Source organism: Tursiops truncatus, chromosome 7, assembly GCF_011762595.2.
Source record: "Tursiops truncatus isolate mTurTru1 chromosome 7, mTurTru1.mat.Y, whole genome shotgun sequence".
NCBI lineage: Eukaryota > Metazoa > Chordata > Mammalia > Artiodactyla > Delphinidae > Tursiops > Tursiops truncatus.
Genome location: NC_047040.1, coordinates 77,578,749 through 77,600,316, shown reverse-complemented (window position 1 = coordinate 77,600,316; position 21,568 = coordinate 77,578,749). Strand labels below are relative to the sequence as shown.

At 35.4% G+C, this 21,568-nt stretch overlaps 2 protein-coding genes across 13 annotated transcripts in view; one reads left to right on the top strand and one right to left on the bottom strand.

Moving 5' to 3' along the window:
• The window catches only part of FMNL2 (formin like 2), a 309,362-nt gene extending 300,273 nt beyond the window's left edge, over nt 1-9,089 (top strand). For all 3 annotated transcript variants that reach the window (XM_033860177.2, XM_033860180.2, XM_033860179.2), the window contains one exon: nt 1,078-9,089. In XM_033860177.2, coding sequence (XP_033716068.1) covers nt 1,078-1,187 — 110 coding nt within the window. In that variant the 3' untranslated portion in view covers nt 1,188-9,089. The remainder of the gene's footprint in view (nt 1-1,077) is intronic.
• PRPF40A (pre-mRNA processing factor 40 homolog A) overlaps nt 8,917-21,568 on the bottom strand; it is a 54,697-nt gene continuing 42,045 nt past the window's right edge. For 5 of the 10 annotated variants that reach the window (XM_019922583.3, XM_033860182.2, XM_019922587.3 and 2 more), the window contains 11 exons: nt 20,857-20,990; nt 16,141-16,255; nt 15,881-15,984; nt 15,632-15,748; nt 15,173-15,310; nt 14,866-14,961; nt 12,424-12,510; nt 12,241-12,337; nt 12,096-12,157; nt 11,321-11,452; nt 8,917-9,953 (listed from right to left, as the gene is read on the bottom strand). In XM_019922583.3, the coding sequence (XP_019778142.1) occupies nt 9,861-9,953; nt 11,321-11,452; nt 12,096-12,157; nt 12,241-12,337; nt 12,424-12,510; nt 14,866-14,961; nt 15,173-15,310; nt 15,632-15,748; nt 15,881-15,984; nt 16,141-16,255; nt 20,857-20,990 (1,175 nt within the window). In that variant the 3' untranslated portion in view covers nt 8,917-9,860. The remainder of the gene's footprint in view (nt 9,954-11,320; nt 11,453-12,095; nt 12,158-12,240; nt 12,338-12,423; nt 12,511-14,865; nt 14,962-15,172; nt 15,311-15,631; nt 15,749-15,880; nt 15,985-16,140; nt 16,256-20,856; nt 20,991-21,568) is intronic. The other 5 variants (XM_019922584.3, XM_033860183.2, XM_019922586.3 and 2 more) reach the window with 2 other exon arrangements.

Genomic DNA, 21,568 nt, shown 5'->3' with positions numbered 1-21,568 from the left:
GTGAAGGGATTAAAAAGATTAAATCTGTTTTAATTCTGTTATTTGTGTTTCCCTTTCTAAAGGTAAGACTGTTTCTAAACAGAGATCAACAATACTAAGTTAATGAAAGGGAAATACAAACTAATTAAACAAAACAAGGGGAAAAAGTATGAAGCCTGCTTTATTTTTCTTTTCACCATGTCCCGACTCCATTAAATGGTGGCTACCTGCTGGCTAGGCTACCTGCCTTATTCATCAAGAAAGCATGCTTTCACACTAAGAGTGCTTACATATACTAAAATTCATCCTGTTCATCTCACTTCATCCCTCTAGAACAATGCCTGCTTGAAATGATGTGCAGTGGTTGATTCATTCATTCAACGAGGCATTTTGTTGTTGTCTGTCAGGCATCCTGCTGTTCATTGGCAGTACAAATTGGAGAATCTGGAGGGCCCATACCACCTTGCCCCTCTAATGAAAAACAAAAAATCTTGGGTGGTAGCAAAGAATGTTCAGGAATGGAGTGTTATTTTGATTTAGTGATTACTTTTATTCAGTGGTTGAGTATTATGTTTCTAATTCGCAAAATAAAAATCTGACTTCAGCTAATTTTAATGTAATAAAAATAATAGAAGCTGTGTCTGCTAACTAAGCATAAGTTCCTTCCTTGGTAAAAATTTCCGATAAGACAGGACAGGGCAGTCTGTTTTATTAGTTTTGCAGTTTAAAATTCATTGCAGTTGTTGTTGGTATTCAGGTTTCTGGAAAGAAAAATAACTACTAAGCAATAGCTATTTCCAATGGAAGAAACATTTCAAAATAAGACTTCAGCTAGACTCTGGCCAGTGACAGAAGCAGTCTCTCATATAGTTTTCTAAAAGAGCCCAGAATCACACCAGTATTACATGCTGTTTTGTTTGACTGTAAATACTGAGGGCAAAGTACATGTTTTGGTTCAGATTCTCAATGAGTTTGAAGGGCCCATTAGCTGACTCTTCTACACAAGCTGCTTTGATTGGCTGCCAGCTGGCCTTTATCTTGCTTAGAAACATGATATTAAAGGTTCCACTTCTCTTATTGGTGCTCTCCTCTTCACAGATCTTAGAAACCAACCATACAGACGAGCCGATGCGGTGAGGAGAAGTGTCAGGCGGCGCTTTGATGATCAGAACTTGCGTTCTGTTAATGGTGCCGAAATAACCATGTGAACCTGAGACCTGCCTGTATGAATAGAGGGTGTGTGTGAATGAAACTGACCATGTGAATTTTATGTGCTATCATTTAACTGCAGCCTTGAACATAGATGAAAATATTCTAAGGGCTCAGATTTAGCAAACACATAGGAATTTAAAAATGATGGGCTCCTTTCAACCTTTGTTAACAAGTGCCTAAAAGTGGAAGTACCTGCTCAGATTAATCAAAGCAATAGGATTTGATTTGATTAGGTATCTTTTTACACCAGTGTGTTATTCAATTTTTAACCAAAATGTAAAATTCATATTACATTCATTACCTGCCATTGTGATTGTCCCATGATGGCCCACCCTGGTTTCCTGATAAGTTGTAAATAACATGGATGCATCTGCTGTGGGCTTCCTTTGCTGACATGTCTTTTAAGGAGTTAATTTTGTGTTTCAGCCATACCCATCAACTTGGTATTTTTAAGGGCTTGCAACGTGGAAGAAGGAAAAAGTCACACGATAAACTCCTTCTATCCATAACCAAGCCCCAGCAAAGTACAAACATGTTATTGCAGTGGCACAGAATCAGTCAACTCTTGTTTCACATTCTGCTTCTGTGCTGGGGTACGATGCCCTATGAGAGACATTCATTGGTATGAATGCGACGATATGATGGCACACAGATGTTGTATAAGACTTTATTTGCAGTACTGTGTTCTTCAGCTAGAGGCAGCTTTAAAAAAATAATGCAAATGTCTATTAATTAGCACTAAAATTAACATCTCAGTAATCAGTATTAGGATTTCTGAGGACCATTTTGGGTCAATCCTAAGAATAGAAATCAGTGCCTTGCTAGCCAGGGAGAGGTTCACTAGCTCTAGCAACAAGCATTTAAGATTACTTCTGCTAGCAGAGTAGTGTTAGAATCCTGGCCTTATTATCCTGACAATCGGCAGGGTTGGTTCCCCCTCCCCCCTTCTTTTTGTAGACTGGAGATTTATTTGGCATCATATATCAAAGCTAAAAATCCTTGCATTTCCAAGATTACTTTATGGGGGATTGCAATTAAATTTCTGAAATACATCACGATTAAGTTTAAGTGATATGTAATGGGACTAAATGGCCAACAAAGCCACTGCTATTTTTCCTTCCTCCCTGGCAGGGCACTTGATCCATTCCAAAGTCAAAAACTGGACTGAAGCTAATTTGTACTTTTCATAATATACATTCTGCTTCTGGCTTACCTTTTGGTACATGACATCAATATATTAATTGTAAAGTTTATTGTATAGTATTTAACCACTGAATTTCTTATTTTGTTGTGCTTATGTGAACTCTGGTGAAGGTCCCATTTCCCTTGGATAATGTGTAGTTATATATCTCTTTTTAAATGTACAGATATTTTGCTATAAGATTGGTGCAGTTTTTTATGGTTTTTACACTTCTCTTTAATTCCCACCTAAGCCTCTGGGGTAATATTGTAAATATTGTTTAAAAATGCATCAGCCTAAGCTATACAATCTGAATGTTATTTTAACTTATAGGGTTTTTTTTTTAATATATATTTAACTACAAGGACAGTTTAGGGATCGGTTACTACATTTTCACTTTAGCATATTTACAGAAAGGTTACTTTAAACTACCACCTGCTAGCACATTTTCATAATGTGTACATTAAAAAAGAACATGCCAAGATTTTGTCTGACTCAACATTCATTTTGATGAAAAAAGCAATTTGACCATAAATACAACACAAATAGGTGGTCCTTCACCACAAAGCAGCTGTTTTCCAAAGCTCAATACTGATGAACATGTTAAAATAATTGCCTATTTATTAATCTACAAATAGACAATAATGTTGGCATGCTCTTTTCTGTCTGTTAATGGGCCTGCTTCTTAGCAATATTAGAAATGTTTTATAAAAGCAGTTCATGTTACTTTTCTGGTCTTTTCATGGCATATGAGCAAATAAACTATTTACACTACTATCCTGTAATATGCTGCAGTCTTTCAATGTTGTATTTTAGGGGGTTTTATGTACACTCTTATCTTCTAGAAACAAACAGGTATGTCTTGCTGCTTGAATTCATAATCTAAATATACTTGGTAAATTTTAACAAAGACCCCTCCCCCTACAAACTCTGGATCACTTGCTGTATGGAATGTAGGAACCAAATAGATTTTGATAGTGTTGAGTATTTTAGTGTTGAGATTTAGTATCTCCAAAATCCTAGTTTTGAATTTATTACTTCCAGAGAAATAGCACTCTTTTTTGGTGAGATATTGCGTCTCTCCACATTTGTTGTAATGAGGATGTTGCATATATATACACAGGCTACACGTGGACTGCACAGAAGTACCAAGCATCTGACCACATTGGTTGGCCAGGTAAATACAAGCCGTGTGATCCACTGCACACACATACTGGTATTTGTAATAACTCCAAGTTATCAGAAAAGTTTAGTATATTCTTCTTAGTATATTCATTTAGTATTTTTTTTAGGGAAGCAAAGAAATTTATAATTTATTTTAGGAGACTGTCCAAGTGGTTAAAAACAACTTATTTAGAGGGGCGTAAATCAGTCTTTTAAGGAATTATTGTTGCATTTAGGTCTTTGTTCCCAATTCAGTGCTCTTTCCACTGCACCACAGTTACAAAATGTACAGGCATGCCTTGTTTTATGGTGTTTGCAGATAATTTTTTATTTTTAATAAATTGAAGGTTTGTGGCAACCCTGTGTTAGATGATGGTTAGCGTTTTTAAGCAATAAATTATTCCTTAATTAAGGCATGTAATTGTTTTTTAGACATGCTATTGTACATGTAATAGACTATAGACTACAGTACGGTGTAAACATAACTTTTATGCACAAAAAAACCAAACATTTTGAGTGATTCGCTTTATTGTGATATCCCTAAGGTAGACTTATAGTTGAAGCTTTATTTTATAAGAAGGGAAAAAAGTTAAATTTTGCAGTTAGTAAGACTGCAAAAAATGTTTTTTGTACCAGAAGTGCCTCATGGTAAAGGAAGTAAGATCTTTAATATGCTACAAATTCAGAATGTTTCAAACCCAAACTACAGAAAGGTCAAATGAAGTGGATACGGTTGGGTTTGGACATCTTTTATCAGTTGCACCCCCCGTTTTTGTTTTTGATTGCGTCGTGTGGCTCGTGGGATCTTAGTTCCCCACCCAGGGATTGTTTTATGAACCCAGGCCCCCTGCAGTGAAAAGCATGGAGTCCTAACCACTGGAGAGTAAGGGAATGCCCAGCACCCATTTTAAAAGATATTTCCTAATGACTCAGAGTTAAGCCCATTTGTTTCCCTCTCCCAGTCTTTGTGACTAAAAATATAAATCTTAACCCACTAAAAGTCACTGCAATGACACTGCAATGAATGTCCGGTGACCCTGATGACTCAACAATGCTCAGTAGATGACGGAACTTGATATCACTGACTTCGTTGGTTCAAGGTATTGGATTTTGTAGAATTACCTAATTTTACACTGTAATACTTTCATAATATTAGCTTTATAATTCACATCTATTAATTTTAAATTTGATTATGAAATTCTTAGCCCTAATACAGTTTTTATCAGAAATGTGTGCACAGGTGAATATACTATCAGCCCACTTCATACCAAAGGAGTAATCTTCCATTTTTTCTAAAATACCCCATCTATTTCTAAGAAAAAACTTGAAGAAACAAATGTGTGAACGAAAGTTGACAAACTTTTCTTTGATCTTTTTATAGAGAAAAGCAAATATTACACTGAGAAAACAATGTGGGCATCTATCATCTTACAGCACAGAACTGCTGCATATGACAGTGCTTAAAGGAAAAAGCTGACACAAATCCAACTTAGTAAGAGATGCCATTTTTTTCTAATAAATTATATTTATTTACAAAAGGTCTACTTTTATGTAATTGATGTTCTTTACATCAGAACAATATATGAACATAAGAGAAAATCTGGTAATTATAAACACAAAGTAGAAACCTTGTTCCCCCTATTACTCACCTTTCAGAACAAGTCTTCAGTTTAGTTGCAGAGGTAGGCAAGAGATCAACACCTACCAAAAAAGTTTGCAGGCAGGACCAAAAAAAAAAAGATATTTCTGAATACCACATTTAGATACCCCCAAAGAACAGCATAAAAGAAGGGCATCAAGAAATGGCTTAGTTTGAATCTGATGTGAGATTAGGCAGCCACTTTCATAGTCTGAATGAAAACTGGAGCGAGGTTAGCCAGTTTCCATGAAATGCAAACATCAACCTTAAACCTAGGACAAATTACCATCAAATTAATAGTCAATTACCAGTCACTAACAATGAGGTGGCCTTGAACGAGATCATATTGAATCATAAGAGCAGTTTTTATACAGCAAGTTCAAAAAGCACAGAAAATCTGCAGTTAAGGAACTTAAGCCAGGTAGAGAGAAACCAAGTAATGTTTGGAGGGTTAGGGGGGAGTGTGTGGGTAACTGGAGCAAAATCTGCTCACTTCTCACCTCACCTGTAAGTTAGCTCCAAGAACACTGAAGTGCATGCCCTGTCACCATTATTCACCCCTTCTCAGAAGTTAAAATAGGATTTTTTTTTGTCCATTAGGGCCTTTAGATCAACTCTTATCTAGCTAAATGTTAGCTCCTCAAAAGTTACTACTTTTAAACTACTACTGTGGTAATAGTAGTATGAATATGATATGAAAGAAGGTATGTTTCAAATCATCACAAGGGATTGCCTTTCCTACTTAAAACCACGTGAAAGTTTCATGTTTTCACGTAACAAGCTTTTGGACATTTCTGAAGTAACAGTTAAGATTGAGGTACAGTCACTAGAACTTATCTTTAGTGTACTTCAATTAGTTTAGGGTTTAGTATGGTTTATTGCAACGATGCTTTTTCAAGCCCTTTAACAGATGCCGAGTACCATGGATGCTGGATGAGTACGTCTGTCAACTAAGATTTGACATTCACTCAGTAAATGCCTACTATGTATGTACCAGGCACTGTTCTAACTCACAGGATAAAACAGTGAGTGAAACAGAAATCCCTGCCCCCAAGGAATCTGACCATCATTTACATCAAAACAATTGAAAAACTTAAGAGCAAGGTAAGAAATTAACAAGGAAGGTAAGAATTTATTAGACTGCTATATGCCATTACTAGAACCATAGCATGAGATTTAGAACACAGTTCCATGAAAATTACTCATGACGTTATTTTGTTTTTCCTTTATGTAAAATGAGTCCTAGAAAATGTAAAAGAAAATTCTACCTAGTATTGAGAGAAATCCCCAAGGGAATAGAAAAAGTCTGACTTCAGGTATAAGGAATTAACGTGCTCTGCCTCATTTTGCTTTCAGAAATGCTTATTTAGTTCTTTGGCTTTGTGATTTACATTTAAATTACATAATATACTTAAATACCCTATAAACTCTTAAAAAAAGCATTCATTACTCTTCCCTGGGTACTCTGATTAGAAACAGCTCTCTCTTAAATAGTATCCAAGTTTTTTTTGTTTTTTTTTTAGTATCCAAGTTTTAAATGAAAATCCTTAAATAAAGAAGCTACCCCTTTCTGGATGCAAAAATAAAAGTGGCTGCCTAGTCAGCACTCAGGTGACCATTAACATGCGAAGAAAACCAGGATCATCTAGGCAAATGCTTCTTAACACAAGATGCAGGCCCTTTGGTAACCGAATGAAAACTATGGACCATCCTTCCAGAAAAATGTACACAGATATTTCAAGAAGTTTTACAGTCTTAATGCTGTGAATTAAGACTGCTTTACTCTAGGCCAATCCCTTTCATTTTATAGCTGGATAATATGGGGCCCAATTAGCAAAAATTAAAAGATGAAATAGCTGTGATACTTTGATCATTTTCAAATTTACTGGGCATAAAAAGTATTACTCCCAAGGCATAAAAAGTATTTTTATTGTTGAAAACCATGAATCTATATGCTGAAGCTCCTTTGGGTAATGATAATGAAATGCCGTCACTGTGTTAAAAAAAAAATGTTGGGACCATTGCTTTTATTTAGAAGTATTACGTTGTTTAAATACAGTTGGGAAAGGTGCAAAGAGTTCTTTATACTTCATTAACTTTTCATACAAATTCAATTTTCCCACACAGGAATTATGTACTGGGAGGAATAAAAACATCAAATATTTGAGGTTCTGGATTTTGACTATTAAGCATGATATTATTAAATGTATTAGTGAATTTAATCTAAGAGTTCATTAACATTAATGATTGATAGTGAGGGAAGATAAGCCCTTAACATTTACCTGAAAGTCTGAGGCTTAACTGAAAAGCAGAAATTCCCCTTATCTGAATATAAACAATACTTTCCTATTTGAACACATTTTTAACATTATCTGTTCAACTCTAACCAATATTCCAAGACATTTCAACTTTTACCAGACTGAAGATTTAGAAACCTAATCAAATGGATTAAAAATATTCACACACAACTGTTTTAAAACAATCTTCCCATTGCCTGTACCTTCAGGCCATAGTATCTTTCTGGCAACTAAGTATCATTTGATGGGATCACTAAGGAATTAGAGTCACTTCAATTACATGTTTTATAACAAGGATGTTGTATTTTGCGTTAGAATTTATCAGTTTCGCTTTTAGGTCAAATAGTTTTCATGGATTAACTATAAGGAAACTTGAATTTGTATTGTCTTGTAGGGATCTGAGGTTGTGATAAGACAGTATCTCTATAAGAAATAAGAAATCTAATTTGAGGACATGCTAAACCACATCAATAGCTTTTTATTTAAATAGAAAAATCAAAACTTTAAAGTTGTACTTAAAAAAATCATCATTCATGGAAGTAATTAAAAGTTTTAGATTCTACATTCTCTTGTGAAACATCACTAGTATTTCTGCCAATATCATATGCAGATTTTACTCTGACTTCCATGTCAAGTGTCTGACATGATTAGCAATATTAACTATCATTACGAAGGGACCTCTGAAAATTAAGTCTAGGCGACTTGCCTGTTGCCAAAGCTGCTGTTATATGTTTTGGTTCTAATATACAATAGGAGACTAACCTCAAGCAAGCAATTGGTTACTTCACATTTTCTAAAGATAGTCACTCTCACTTTCTACAAAGTCATGTCATATTTCACAACAGAAAAATGACTTGGCAGCGAGAAATGTTCAGGGCCCCCTCCCTGCCCCGCCCACCAACCTGCCTTGAGCCTTTCAATAGTGGATGCTAGATTAATTGAAACAAAGCGGGCAGGGATGGAAAAAGAGTCATCCTGGTCAGTCCCACTTTCAAATTAGGATGGTGAAGGAAAAATAAACTTTTTGTTCTTCTGAATCCCAACCTGAAACAGGATTGCCCAAAGTGTCCAAAATAAAAAAATACCTAAGATAATACCAAAGACTATGTGCTATAATTTACTTATTTACTTAAAAAAATCTCCTGCACTGAAGGAAAATAGTATAAATTACATTACCAACCCTCAAAAGTTAGCATGTAAAGAGTATTCTAAACTTCAAACCATTGCCTTTCTTAGAGTATTCTGTAGGAAATTCACAGATCAAAAACAAATACAGGGGTCTCAAATGCACTGATTTATAATATTCTTAAATATTAAAAAAGGAAAGTAACTTAGCTGTGTGGGTTAGCTAAAGCAAAATTTCAGGGATTTTAGTATCTTAACCCTTAAAGGATCATACAATTTTTTACAGCTGAGCAGTTTAAGTAGAAATAAATACTAGTACACACTAGAAGAGAAGATTTAATAATTGATAAAAATGTACAAAAATATTCAAATCAGAAATGCTTCAGAATGTGTACCACGAAGTCAGTACTTCTCAGTGAGGAGGGAAGGTAAAAGACTTCCTCAATGAAAAAAAGCAAGAGAAAGATCGGATTTAAAAAAAAAAAAAAGACAACTGTTAAAGAAATCGTTTAAGTCAACATTGATTTGTTTTAGACAAGGATATTGCAACCATCACTTAAAGTTTGGTGGCACATTCTTTAGTAGGTCCTTAAGGCAATATATTTAAGCTAATTTACAATTTGATTTGATGTTAACTTTTTAAACATCACCTCAAAATAATGCCCTCACAATAGCCTTTTTAAAATGTATTTAGATGTTTCATAAAAAATAATGGTGGCTTTATTATAGTAGTGCTCAATAGCACCACTATAGTTAAGGGTCTACCAGGTTTCCATTAAGAACACCTATGTCTGAGTTCACCTTAAAAGATCATATCGGCTTCAACCAGTTGGATAGTGCACAAAAAAGCAGTTTTATCAGTTGCTGGTGCTTTTTTTGTACTACTAGATATTAAAAAATTTTCATTATATCTTCAAAATCCAACTTCTATAAAGTAAATCAAATCACCTCATGACTTAGACTTTAGAACAAAGTAGAGACACCTGCAGTTATCAGTAAATTGCCACCTTTAATCCATTCTGCAGTGCCCTATGAAAGGGTCACAGAAAGACAGTTATGACTGTATGAAAATATGATTCTTGATACAGAATCAAAAGTTATTTTCAATTTCCTTTGCTTTTTATAAAGTCCACAATAACAATACTTAAATGCACTTTTTTTTCTGTGATATAATTAAAACCCAGTGTTATTTCAATTGAACTTAAAATAGAATCCCTGGTCTGAATTAGACTTTAAATCATACTGTAAACATATTTGGTATAATTTATTGATCATCATCCAGTTGCTCCAAAAGGGTCCTTCTACGCTTTTCCAATTCCCCTTCACTCAGTTCACTGCCAGAAGTATCCCAATTACCCTGAAAAGACAACGAATACAATTATATTTGTGTCAGGACTCAAAAGGTTAAGTAGTAATGAACCTTTGAAAAAAGAATCCACATCTATGTGGATTCTTTTCCACAAAAACAAATGCATCATAGGGTATGAAGACTGATCTCTTTCCTAAAAGCCTACCAATGGGTTGTTAACTAAGTACTCCTTGGTTACATTAGGGGAGACACTTAACTTAGAATGAGACTTTTATACGGTGTTTACTTTCAGTTTACATTAATATGTAGATCGGGGGAATAGTAAGTACCAGTTTTTCTTCCTCTTAATACAACTGAATATGAAACATCTTGTTTCCATTTAATGGAAGCTGGGTGTTCATTTCCTAAGTATTATATTCCTTGCTATTTTTTCCGATTCTAGGTTGTCCTATACGTGTTTTATATTACATAAAAGTATCAAGCTTTAAGCATACTATTGCGCCCAGATAAAGAAACATTCCAGATTTATGAGGACAATAGTTTGGCTGGAAAAAATTTAAAACAGACAAAAAAACCAAAACAACTGAGAGAAGCAACTTTTCAAAAGTAGATTTTTCACCTATCTTCCTTCCCCCTCCAGGGATTTCATTTAACCTACTGTGAAGAAGAAACTATTAAGTTGCTAAGTAAGTATAGAGGAAATCATCATTCCTCACCAAGGATGTGCATCAGACTCACCAGTGCAGCTTTAAAAACAAAACAAGAACAAAAAAAACCCTCCACCCTATTCCCACTGAATGAGAATATCCAGAGGGAGACCAGGGCTTACCTACACAATTTAAACTCTCAATTGGTAACTCACAGGCATTATACTTGCTAAGCCCACAGCATTTGTGGAACGAACGGCAAGGTGAAGAAGGCTTGTGTTACTGTGCTCTGGCATACATACACAAACACACATACAGGGGAAACTGAAAACTAATTATGTAATTTGATAATAAAACATTAGATCTGGCTTATTGTATCCTCCTATCTACTTGCCCTCAACTCTTCCCTCCCAATGATTAAAAGCTGCTGGAAAGCTACCTTTTGAAACTGGATTTAGTTACAATGACAACTGTGGATATGGTGGAGGGAAAACCTGGTTTGAATCTCTTAAAGTTTATATTCTAAAATTAGGTAGACAATGTCCATTGGTATTTCTTTGTGAGAATGTACAAAGCAGAAGAATATATCCTTTCTTAGTGGGTTAAACAACTGTTAGAGAATGCTATGTTATTTTTTTAAGGAATATAAAATTTAGGATGCTTAACTTGGGTCATTCATGATCATATACGTTAGAAAACTGTGTGTGAAAAGTAGCTGACATTTTTGTACTATGAAAATGCAGAGATGAAAGAATTCTAAATACTTACAGAATCCTTTCCAGTCTTTTTCTTAGGTGATTTGTGTTTTGACTCTGATCTTTGTCTAGTTCTGTCTTTTTCGCTTTCCCGGTCTTTTTCTTTTTTATCCTTCTCCCGTTCAGCATCTGACTCTGGAGAGTCCTGTGTAAATAAAAAAACAATGTCAGCATTTTGATAAAGAAACCATTCCATTAGAAAAAAGTCCCTATATAGGTAATATTTAAGAACACCCACATATAACAGAGTATGTATGTGTTCCTAGAGTGGTGGAATCTGAATCGATAACCTCAAGGAATTTAAAACATTCCCAAGATTCATGAGATGAAGTTGGTCTTTCCTATGGGAAAGATGACATTCTGATAGGGTAAAATACCACTAAAAGAGCGTCACTAAATTAAGTGTGCCTTCATCACTAAGATTAGGTGTATCTTGATGTGTACCTAAGATTAAGAGCTGAAGGTAAAGGAAAAAGTTTAAACATTTAAACTTGTGGTTCTCAACAACAGCTCAATATATATATATATACAATCACACACCCTTGGGTCTTTCTGTAAGATTACTATAAAAAACCAGAGTGGAAGTCTTAACACTGTGTTATTTTTTTTCAAAGTTCACCAAAAGATTTTAATGAAAGATTAAGGTGAACAACAACTATGAAACTCTTGAGTTTAGGTACATACCTAAACTCTGTTGACTGCATCGGACTAGACAGAAATTTCTACTGCCACTGAGAAAGTGAAGGGCAAAAGCCTAGGTACAGTGTAAAAATTAAGAGTTTGCTTACAGATTTATGTCTTCTCTTCTTGCTTTTCTTCTTATGTTTTTTTGATTTCTTATAACTTCTCTCTAAGCAGCACAAAAAGAAAAGTGTCAGAATTTGAGGACATCCAAGTGTCAATGATTTTAATCAAGTTAAAAGATATGTTTACCAGATTCAGCACTAGAAGAATGTTCTGAAGCAGAACGAGACTCTGATCGCTGTCTTTTTTTCTTTGAATGGCTGTCATCATCATCTGAATCTGATCCCTACACAATACAAATAATTTCATTCATAATGCTGCTAACAAATATTTCAATACACTTATGGTGCCATTTTTAATAAACTTCCTTACTGATCGAGAGCGGGAGCGTTTCCTGTGATGTTTTTTAGATTTCTTAGAGTGTTTCTTATTCTTTGAATGATGATGTTGACATTCATGCTACAGGGGCAAAAGAAAAAAATTTCAGAAGTTCACACTTTAGACAGTACATCATGGAGAATTTTTAAAAGCTTTACAAATAGGTTCTTAGAGTAAAACTGCATTCATTTTGCGTATTTAGGATGTACTCCCCCCTTGAAATGGTGCAAAGAGTTACTTAACAAGGAACAGAAGAGAACATTTTAACTATCCTGTACCCACTCATTTGGACATCTAAACACAACGTTCAAAAGTATTAATAAAATACTTTTTTTTAGCAATGAGAATGGTGTGGGTACAGTAGGGACAATTGATACCCTCCATAAAGGTATAATCTGCAGAATAGTTACACTACTTTCAAAAACAACAAAATGTTATTCATACGTGGCTTTTCTGATGAACGTGGCTCAGCACTGAAATAAAGAACTACCTCAGAATCATCCATAAAGGAGGTTGGTCTCAGAAATTAAATGCAAAATCAGCTCTTTTCACCCAAGGAGCATTCCCTTCCTAGCCAAGCTTAAGATATCCAAAGGCAATCTAACTACACATGAAATCAGAAAAGGAAATGTTGTCTCTGTGGATTAACTCTGTCACTAAAATAATTATGAGGCTAGTAGGGAAGGAAAAACGCTGCAGTAAAAACTCCTTGCCCCCAAATATATCTAAGCCTTTGAAAATAAATTCTGCTTCAGTTTACGAGTAAGTGGAAACAGAAAATCTGGTTCAGGGATTCTGTCTCTGTCTCTCTCTGTCTCTCTCTGTCTCTGTCTCTCTCTGTTTCTCTCTCTCTCTCTCTGTCTCTCTGTTTCTCTCTGTCTCTCTCTGTCTCTCTCTCTGTTTCTCTCCCTCTCTCCCTCTCTCTCTCTCTCTCTCTCTCTATTGACTGATTAATTGTTCCCTGACCAAGGATCAAACTGGCGCCCCCTGCAGTGGAAGTGCAGAGCCTTAACCAAAGGACCACGAGGGCAGTCCTCATTCTTTCTTTATGTCACTGAATGTTAACTCTTCTTCCTTTTCTACTTCAAGGCCCACATTATTGGGGTCCAAGTCCTATTCTGATATGTTCAGCTTTTCCCTATGCTGCCATCATTTTGCTCCATTTATGACCTCACCACTAATACCCCCCAGCACAGATCATGAAAGAATCTTGTTGGAGATTCCTGAATTGGGGGAAAATGTTAAGACACTACCTAGAGTAGAGCTTATCAAAATTAAATGTACATTCTAGTGCTCGAGAATCTTGTTAAAATGGTAATTCTGATACAGGATTTCTGCCGATGGGGCCTGAGGTTCTGTATTTCTAACAAGTTTCCAGGTAAAACAGATGCTGCTGGTCTGAAACACACTTTGAGTAGAAAAGATCTATAGGTCAACAGCACTAAATCTAGAGGCAGCTGGGAAACAATATATGGTACATGTGCGACATGTTAACAGAGCAAACTGTTGTCAACAATGATATTCACCAAGAACAATAAATGCAATGCAACAGTCAACAGTCAATTAAGTGACCTGCTATGCCCAATGACCATCGGCAGCACTATAATATTAAGTATGTGCTAACGTTGGCTTGCTGTAACGTATTGGTTTGTCTATAACTGATAGCACAGCTTATTTGTTAAAAGCACTGGCCCTGGAATCAAAAGCCTATGTTGGAATCCCTTCCATGCAAATTACTTTTTCTCTTTGCCTCAATTTTGCTCATCTGTAACTTCATAGGGTTGTTATGAGGATTAAGCTCATATATGAAATATCTGTAAAACAATTAGAACAGTGCCTGGCCCATATAGGCAGCAAATACTACTATTCAAAAATTATTGGTCAATTTAGCATATTTACTATCTCCAAGTGCCCATCTGAAATCTTCATCAAAATACCCTTAATTCAGCTAGTGGAATAACTGCAATTTTATCATTACTTATTATTTTAACAAAAACTTACTACCTTATTCCATTATTTTTCAGAACATCTCTGTGCTTCCAACACATCTAATGTAGTATAATATCTGAAATGTGCTTAAAAGCTGTTTTCTATCTGTTTTACAAGATTCTGATTTCTTTTTAGGTTTACTAAGTCACCCCATTTGACTGCTAAATTGATGAATTTCTGTAACACTGTATAAGTATGAAACAAATATGAAAAGTGTCCACTAAACAGATCTTTAAATTCCCATGCAAGCTTAGTTTGTTTCAATTAAAAGCAATTTCTATAGAATAAACCATTCCCTAATCATCCCAGGTAGTAAGTACATTTGTATAAAATTACTTAAAAGTATAATTTAAAAAACGTACTTTGATCATTCTAAATTCTTCAATTTTTAAAAAATTTTAATGTATTTTGTAATATTTCAGCCACTTACGATAAAACTAAAATTACCTCAAGCACATGCATAAAATCTTTAAATATTCGTTTTCTTTCAGACTCTAGAGTTATATCCTCAAATGCTGGCTCTTTTACAAATCTCTCCCGGATCTGAAAAATTCAGATATGGAATCAATATATGAATACTGAGAAGAGTATACCAATATGACTAAAAGGAATCATAGCAGCAAGTGAAAACTGTGACAGCCCAGCCCCCTCAAAGTGTTTATTTCCTTTCCTCTAGTTATCTCTGTGCCTATGAGAAAGAATTAAAAAATTTTCATCTTCAGTTGTAAAGGAAAAAATTTACAAGTATACATACATCTTCCCAGACAGCATCCAATTCTATTGGAGGAGTAGCTTGTTTCAACATACTCTTAAATGCAGATTCTTTTCGTTTCATCTTCCGAGCCTCCTCTTTTTCTCTTTCGCGTTCACGGGCTTCTGCCTTTTCTAGTAACTTTTAGAAAACATATTTAATCAGTTATAATAGTATAATATAATCTGTGTTAACTGAAATAATTCATTATAATTAAGTATTCTCCTATCATCTATAAGTTAGAGAGCCAATTATTTTTAGGAAAGGAAGCTTACCATCAGCCATCATCTAAGTACATTATATTCTGTTACCTCACCCTGGAAGAGTGTCCACTACTCTGTAAAATACTATTCCTATTCCCTTATTTCAGTAGCTTACATACAACTTAAGTATTTTTGGCCAAATGTATTAAAAACTATACTACTAATCTAGTTGTTCATAACAGTAAAGATGATAACTTACACTATTGAAAGCCAACTTAATATTTCCTGCATCTAATGTGGTTGATCTTTTAGTCGAACTGATTATTGCCACAAAGTCTTCAAAAGTAGTATTTACTTCAACTACAAATCCTTTATCCTAAAAAACAGAAATCTTGTTAATATTAATAACACTAATCAAAGGAACACAGTATCACTTTAAAATATATGGCACGGATTAACAGTTAACAGCAAGTATACTAGTTAATAATACCAAGTATATACTATTTACCTTTAGAATGTCTTTTATTATCTTCTTCTCATCATGATAACGTGCTTTAAGATCCTCAACATAAAACTTGAAAAGGTCAAGTGCAGTTGATCCTAATGAAAAAACTAAAGAAGTCAAAAGCTAGCTCTAATCAAAGAGCTGCAATTACTTTTTTGTTTATAAAACAAAAGAAAGCACCCCCCATGCCCCAACACAACCATCTTTCCCTGTGGCCCATTCCAACTATCATAACTACAAATTAGGAAAGAGAAGAATCTCACCCGGCTGACCAAGCATATTAGTGAATCTAATGTCAGAACTAATTGTTGGATACAATTCCATCCAAGATGACATAGAATGCAGTTGTCCATGTTCATGCAGTTCATCTAAAAATATCTGGGGGAAGGGGAGAACAACAACGAACCCATTATATATTGAAAAGCCATCTTTAAGGACTTTAGAAATATTGGTATAACATGAACGAAGATACATGTTAAAAACAGCTATATTTAAAACTCTTCTGCCAATGTTATCACAAATATGTTTAGGTGCAAAGCATATTTGCTCTTTGATGAAAGTAAAATCAGCTTTTAGGCAAAAAACTATTTTGGACTTCAGAGAAAAGGACTGTTGAAAAGCTACATTACCTTTCCAGGCTTCAGTTTACTGTCCCTTAAGATAGATCATCATTTCCAGTTTGCAAATAACATATACAAATAAAGTCAAAACACTGGATGTTATCTCAAATGATGAGGCTAAAGAATGTGTGCATGCACATTTACTGCAAAATATACTTTTTGTTTTTAAACATAACGCCTAATGTGTTCTGAGGATTTTTTAATTTAATTTTCTTTTCTAAGAGGAAGATATACAATTTTACTAAAGCAACATACATATAGTGTGGGGAACTAGGACTCAACCCCCATGTCTGATTTTAAAACCTATTTCCTTTCTTCCATATTACTGTTACAACTTAAATTTTTATATGCTCACTTTATCCATTTTTTTTTACTATTTGCCAACTTTCAGGGCAACATAGTGGGACTTTAGTACTCAGCAATTTCCACATTTCCTATATCCTGAAATCCTTAGGGAGTTTTAATTCTATAAATGTCCCTAAATTAGGGGCCAAATTCTACTCCTAAAATTCTTATACCTGCACTGTTCAACGCCAGCAGTATATAACACACAATGATTTTGAAGGTTTATTACCAAAATAAATAAATAAAAAATATACTGGTTGCATGTTAAAAGACAATATTTTAGATATATTGGGTGAAATAAAAGGTTACTAAAATTAGTAAGAAATTAAAATCATGTATGTGGCATACAAATTTTTATTGGGTAGCACTGTCCTGAATGACACCAGACATGTATAATACCACTTCTCTCCAAATAGGAATAAGCATGTCAATTCAGTCTCTATTTCCAAAATTTATTCCTCAAACTTAATTTCTATCCTTTCGTCCTTACCCTTCAACATAAATGGGAGCTCAACCCACCCCTGCTGTGTGATAACCAAGGTTCTTCACCTACTCCCTTTTGAGTCCCTAAAACAGCCTAGAAACCATCTTCAATGATGCTCTCTAGGATCTTAAAATCTACTTCATCATACCTGCTTTGCTAGTATTTGTTTCACTTCTAGGTTGCTGATAAAGTCATAGAATTTCGACACTGAATCCATTTCAGTAGTGAATCTCCTAACTTGAATGAAAATTAGAAATCACCTGAGATTTTTTTAAAGAAAATATGAATTAAAATAAAGATATTTGTAATTTATTTCTTAAAACTCACCAGGTAAGTTTTATGTGAATTCAGGTTTGAAAACCATTATGCTAAAACTGTATGGCTCTTTCTCTCTTTTATTTACTAACCCCACCTTGGGAAGGGGAGGAGAAGATGGAAACCAAGTTGCTTCAAAGATGGCTGAGGCTGGTTATTTCTCCTTCCCTTAGAGGAGAAGGCTCCCAACGTTGGCACTAATGACATCTTGGAGCTCGTAAACTTTTTTGTTTTGTTTTGGGGGGGGGGGGTTGGTCCTGTACATTGGATGATGTTCAACAATACCTCTGGTCTCTACCCAACTAGATGCTAGTAGCAACTTCTCCCCAGATCATGACCATCAACAAAAGCACTAGTTGAACACCACTCACTGCCTCAGGCCAACTCAATAATATGTCTTTTCCCTCATCTTCCTTCTTTTTGTCTCCTCATATAAGGTTCATAATGTAACTACTCACATATGCTTGAATAAACCTTCAAAGATTTTATTTAATAACAGAATACCCCTATCCTTCAATTCTTTCTTCATCCTCTCTTTTTTTTTTTTGCAGTACGCGGGCCTCTCACTGTTGTGGCCTCTCCCGTTGCGGAGCACAGGCTCCGGACGTGCAGGCTCAGCGGCCATGGCTCACAGGCCCAGCCGCTCCACAGCATGTGGGATCTTCCCGGACTGGGGCACGATCCCGTGTCCCCTGCATCTGCAGGCGGACTCTCAACCACTGCGCCACCAGGGAAGCCCCATTCTCTCCCTCTTGACTGGTTCTCTCTTACCAAAGAAAAGCCACACTCTTAACCCTGAAAGTACTCTTGAACTGTCTTATCAGAACATCAGAGAAAGGTCTGATTTTGCCTCTATTTACCTTTAAACTATTTGGCAACTCTTTAACTTCCCCTAGATGTCGACAGTCACTGACCTTAAATGTCACATCTAACTATAGTTCTTTCAGTCTTATTTCATAAAGAATCTCAACATTTGCCACTTTTGGTAAATTACCTTAGGTGGTATCTCAATGAATCATGTGAAGAAATGGTAAAAACAAAACCACAGATTGTAGTCCCCCTCCCCATCCCAATTTGATTCATTAGGTCTCAGTGGGGTTCTAAGAGTTTGCCTTTCTAATAAGTTTCCAAGAGAGAGTGACATGTTGGCCCATACTTAGAGAACTGCCCGAGGCCATTAGCTTTCTCTGCATGATTAGGGTATGTTATCCCCATGACCACATTTCAGCTTGGAAGAAGTTGAAATGGTAGTTCTTTTAAAAACCAATGATGTGGGACATCCCTGGTGGTCCAGTGGTTAAGAATCCGCCTGCCAATGCAGGGTACACGGGTTCAAGCCCTGGTCCGGGAAGACTCCACATGCCGCGGAGCAACTAAGCCCGTGCACCACAACTACTGAGCCCACGTGCCACAACTACTGAAGCCCACGCTCCTAGAGCCCGTGCTCCGCGATAAGAGAAGCCACCGCAATAAGAAGCCCGTGCACCGCAACGAAGAGTAGCCCCCACTTGTCGCAACTAGAGAAAGCCTGCGCACAGCAACGAAGACCCAATGCAGCCAAAAAATTTAAAAAATTAATTAATTAAAAAATGATGCTGGAGTTCTACTCGTCTCCTTCACATTCAGCTGAAAATTCAGTCACGTTACCACAAGTAGCTATAAACGAGGCTAGAAAACTTAGATTTTAACTAAGGAGCCATGTGCCTAGGAAGGGGAGAACAGATTTTCATGAGGTTGATTATACTCTTCTGCAACCACTTAGCTTTAATATCTCTTATGAAGCTTTTGCAATGGTTTAAAATAAGGAGAACTATAAGGTAAAATATAACAAAAATAAGGAAATCTGGGTCACAGAAAATATAAGAGAAAGTACAATGTCAATACTGAAACTGGAGAACGTGGGTCAGAAATCCTAATATAAAGGCCACAAGCATCTTTTGCTAAGCCTAAAATATGGCTTTTATGTGTCTGGCATCGTTTCTGATTACTATTGATATAACTGATATTAGCATGTTTTGCTTCAGATATTCAGCTCAGTAATTTTTCTCTGCTACTATACCTCCTTTAAAATGTATATTCAAAACTTAAAAGAGACCTACTGAATCAAATTCTGGGGGTGAGGCTCAAGAGTCCCTGGTTTTAACAATACTCCGAATGGTCCTTTGGGAAACCACTAAGAGGAAACCACAGAGAGTAGTAAATGTTACGTTTTTATGGAATGAAGACTGCAATAATGCTATTGGCTATGGCATTTAAGATGATTAATGATCTTTGGCACCATGGGGAGTTTTCTAAAAGCCCTCTAAGTGATTCTGATACATGCTAAGTTTTGAGAACCACTGCCTTAGGAGATGACAATGTGCTCTACCCTAAACCAAAACAACTGTTCTTTCAAGAAATAAAACCTCTTATTTAAGTCACTGTAACTTAGCACTTACCCTAATACAGTGTTTAATGAAAGAGACCCAGTAATTAAAACACAGCATAGATTCAAAGTCTGGCTCCACTACTCAGTAGCTGAATTTGGGCAAGTCACTTCATCTCTCTAAGCCCATTTCCTTACCTATATAAATGGACATAACAAAAATAGTACCTACTATCATAAAATAAGGCTATCATAAAAAGAGGTTATAAATTTTAAATGCACAGCAATAAGCAATAATGCTAACTGCTATTGTAATTATTATTGAAATGGAAATTTGGTGAAATATAAAATGCAAAAATTCATTGCTCTGTGATAGGCTCCATTACTGAGAGACTAAAAGTGATACTTGGAGGTCAAAATAAGCCACTGGCCTATATAAAGAACATGTAATTTTAGCTCCTCTGTATAGTGTTTAAAAATTATGGCCCATCCTCAAAACCATTCTCTAGAACCTAAAAATCAATTAGTACTAATAACTCATCACACATTTTATTTTCAGTCCCCCCTCATGATATCTATTCCTCTTTCCCAAGTGAAACCTTATCTATCAGTGCTCACTTTAAATACCAAATCTGCTATAGCCTTCCATGTTCCCCTAGCCTGAAATAGCTACTCTCCTTAAGTGGATTCATAACTAAATATAGAACTTAAGAGTTAAATTTGTATGGATCCTCTGCAAAAGCCCAAGTTAATGATCTGAGATCAAGATTCTCAAAATTGTTTACATCACTATTACAGGTCTTTAACCATATTATACAATTAAGCTAGAAAACAGAGCTTTTAAAATTACCTGAAAAGATTCTCTGTTTTTACGCTGTCGTCGCCTTTCCCGAAGCAAACTCTTCTGTTTTTCTTCTTCTTCTTCCTTTTCTAAAGCCCGAATGTGTTCTTCAAAGCAAATTAACGCATCTTCTTTATCCATGTCTAGAATTTTTTTCAGTTAAAAAAAATTAAAACGTCAAATATCAGTAAAGAAAGCAGTTTACTTATTTGCATTAACTCCCTACAAAGTTCAAATTCGTTTTACCAAAATATTTATATTTAAACTCAAATATGACTTCTAATTATCTAAATAGGAAGTGTTCAAGGAAAATTTATTTATAACTTTTTTTTTTTTTTTTGGGCCACGGTGTGCGGCTTGTGGGATCTCAGTTCCCCGATCCAGGGATCAAACCTGTTGCGCCCCCTGCAGTGGAAGTGCGGAGTCCTAACCACTGGACCGCCAGGGAATTCCCATATGAAAAATTTCAAAAAGACCTCATTAAATCATAGCCCCCGAATCCGAGGATGAAACAGAGAAAACACATATGACACAAGTAATAAAACGAAAATAAAACTGCTGTGATAAATTTGTCAGCAATATCAGAATTACCCAAGGAGTTTTTCAAAGTACAGAATTCTAGGCCCTCCCTCAAACTTACTGAAGTATGGTATTCAAAAGGATAATCAAGAAAGCTGTAATTTAAAAAGCAACTAGGTAGATCAGAAAAAGACAGAACTTG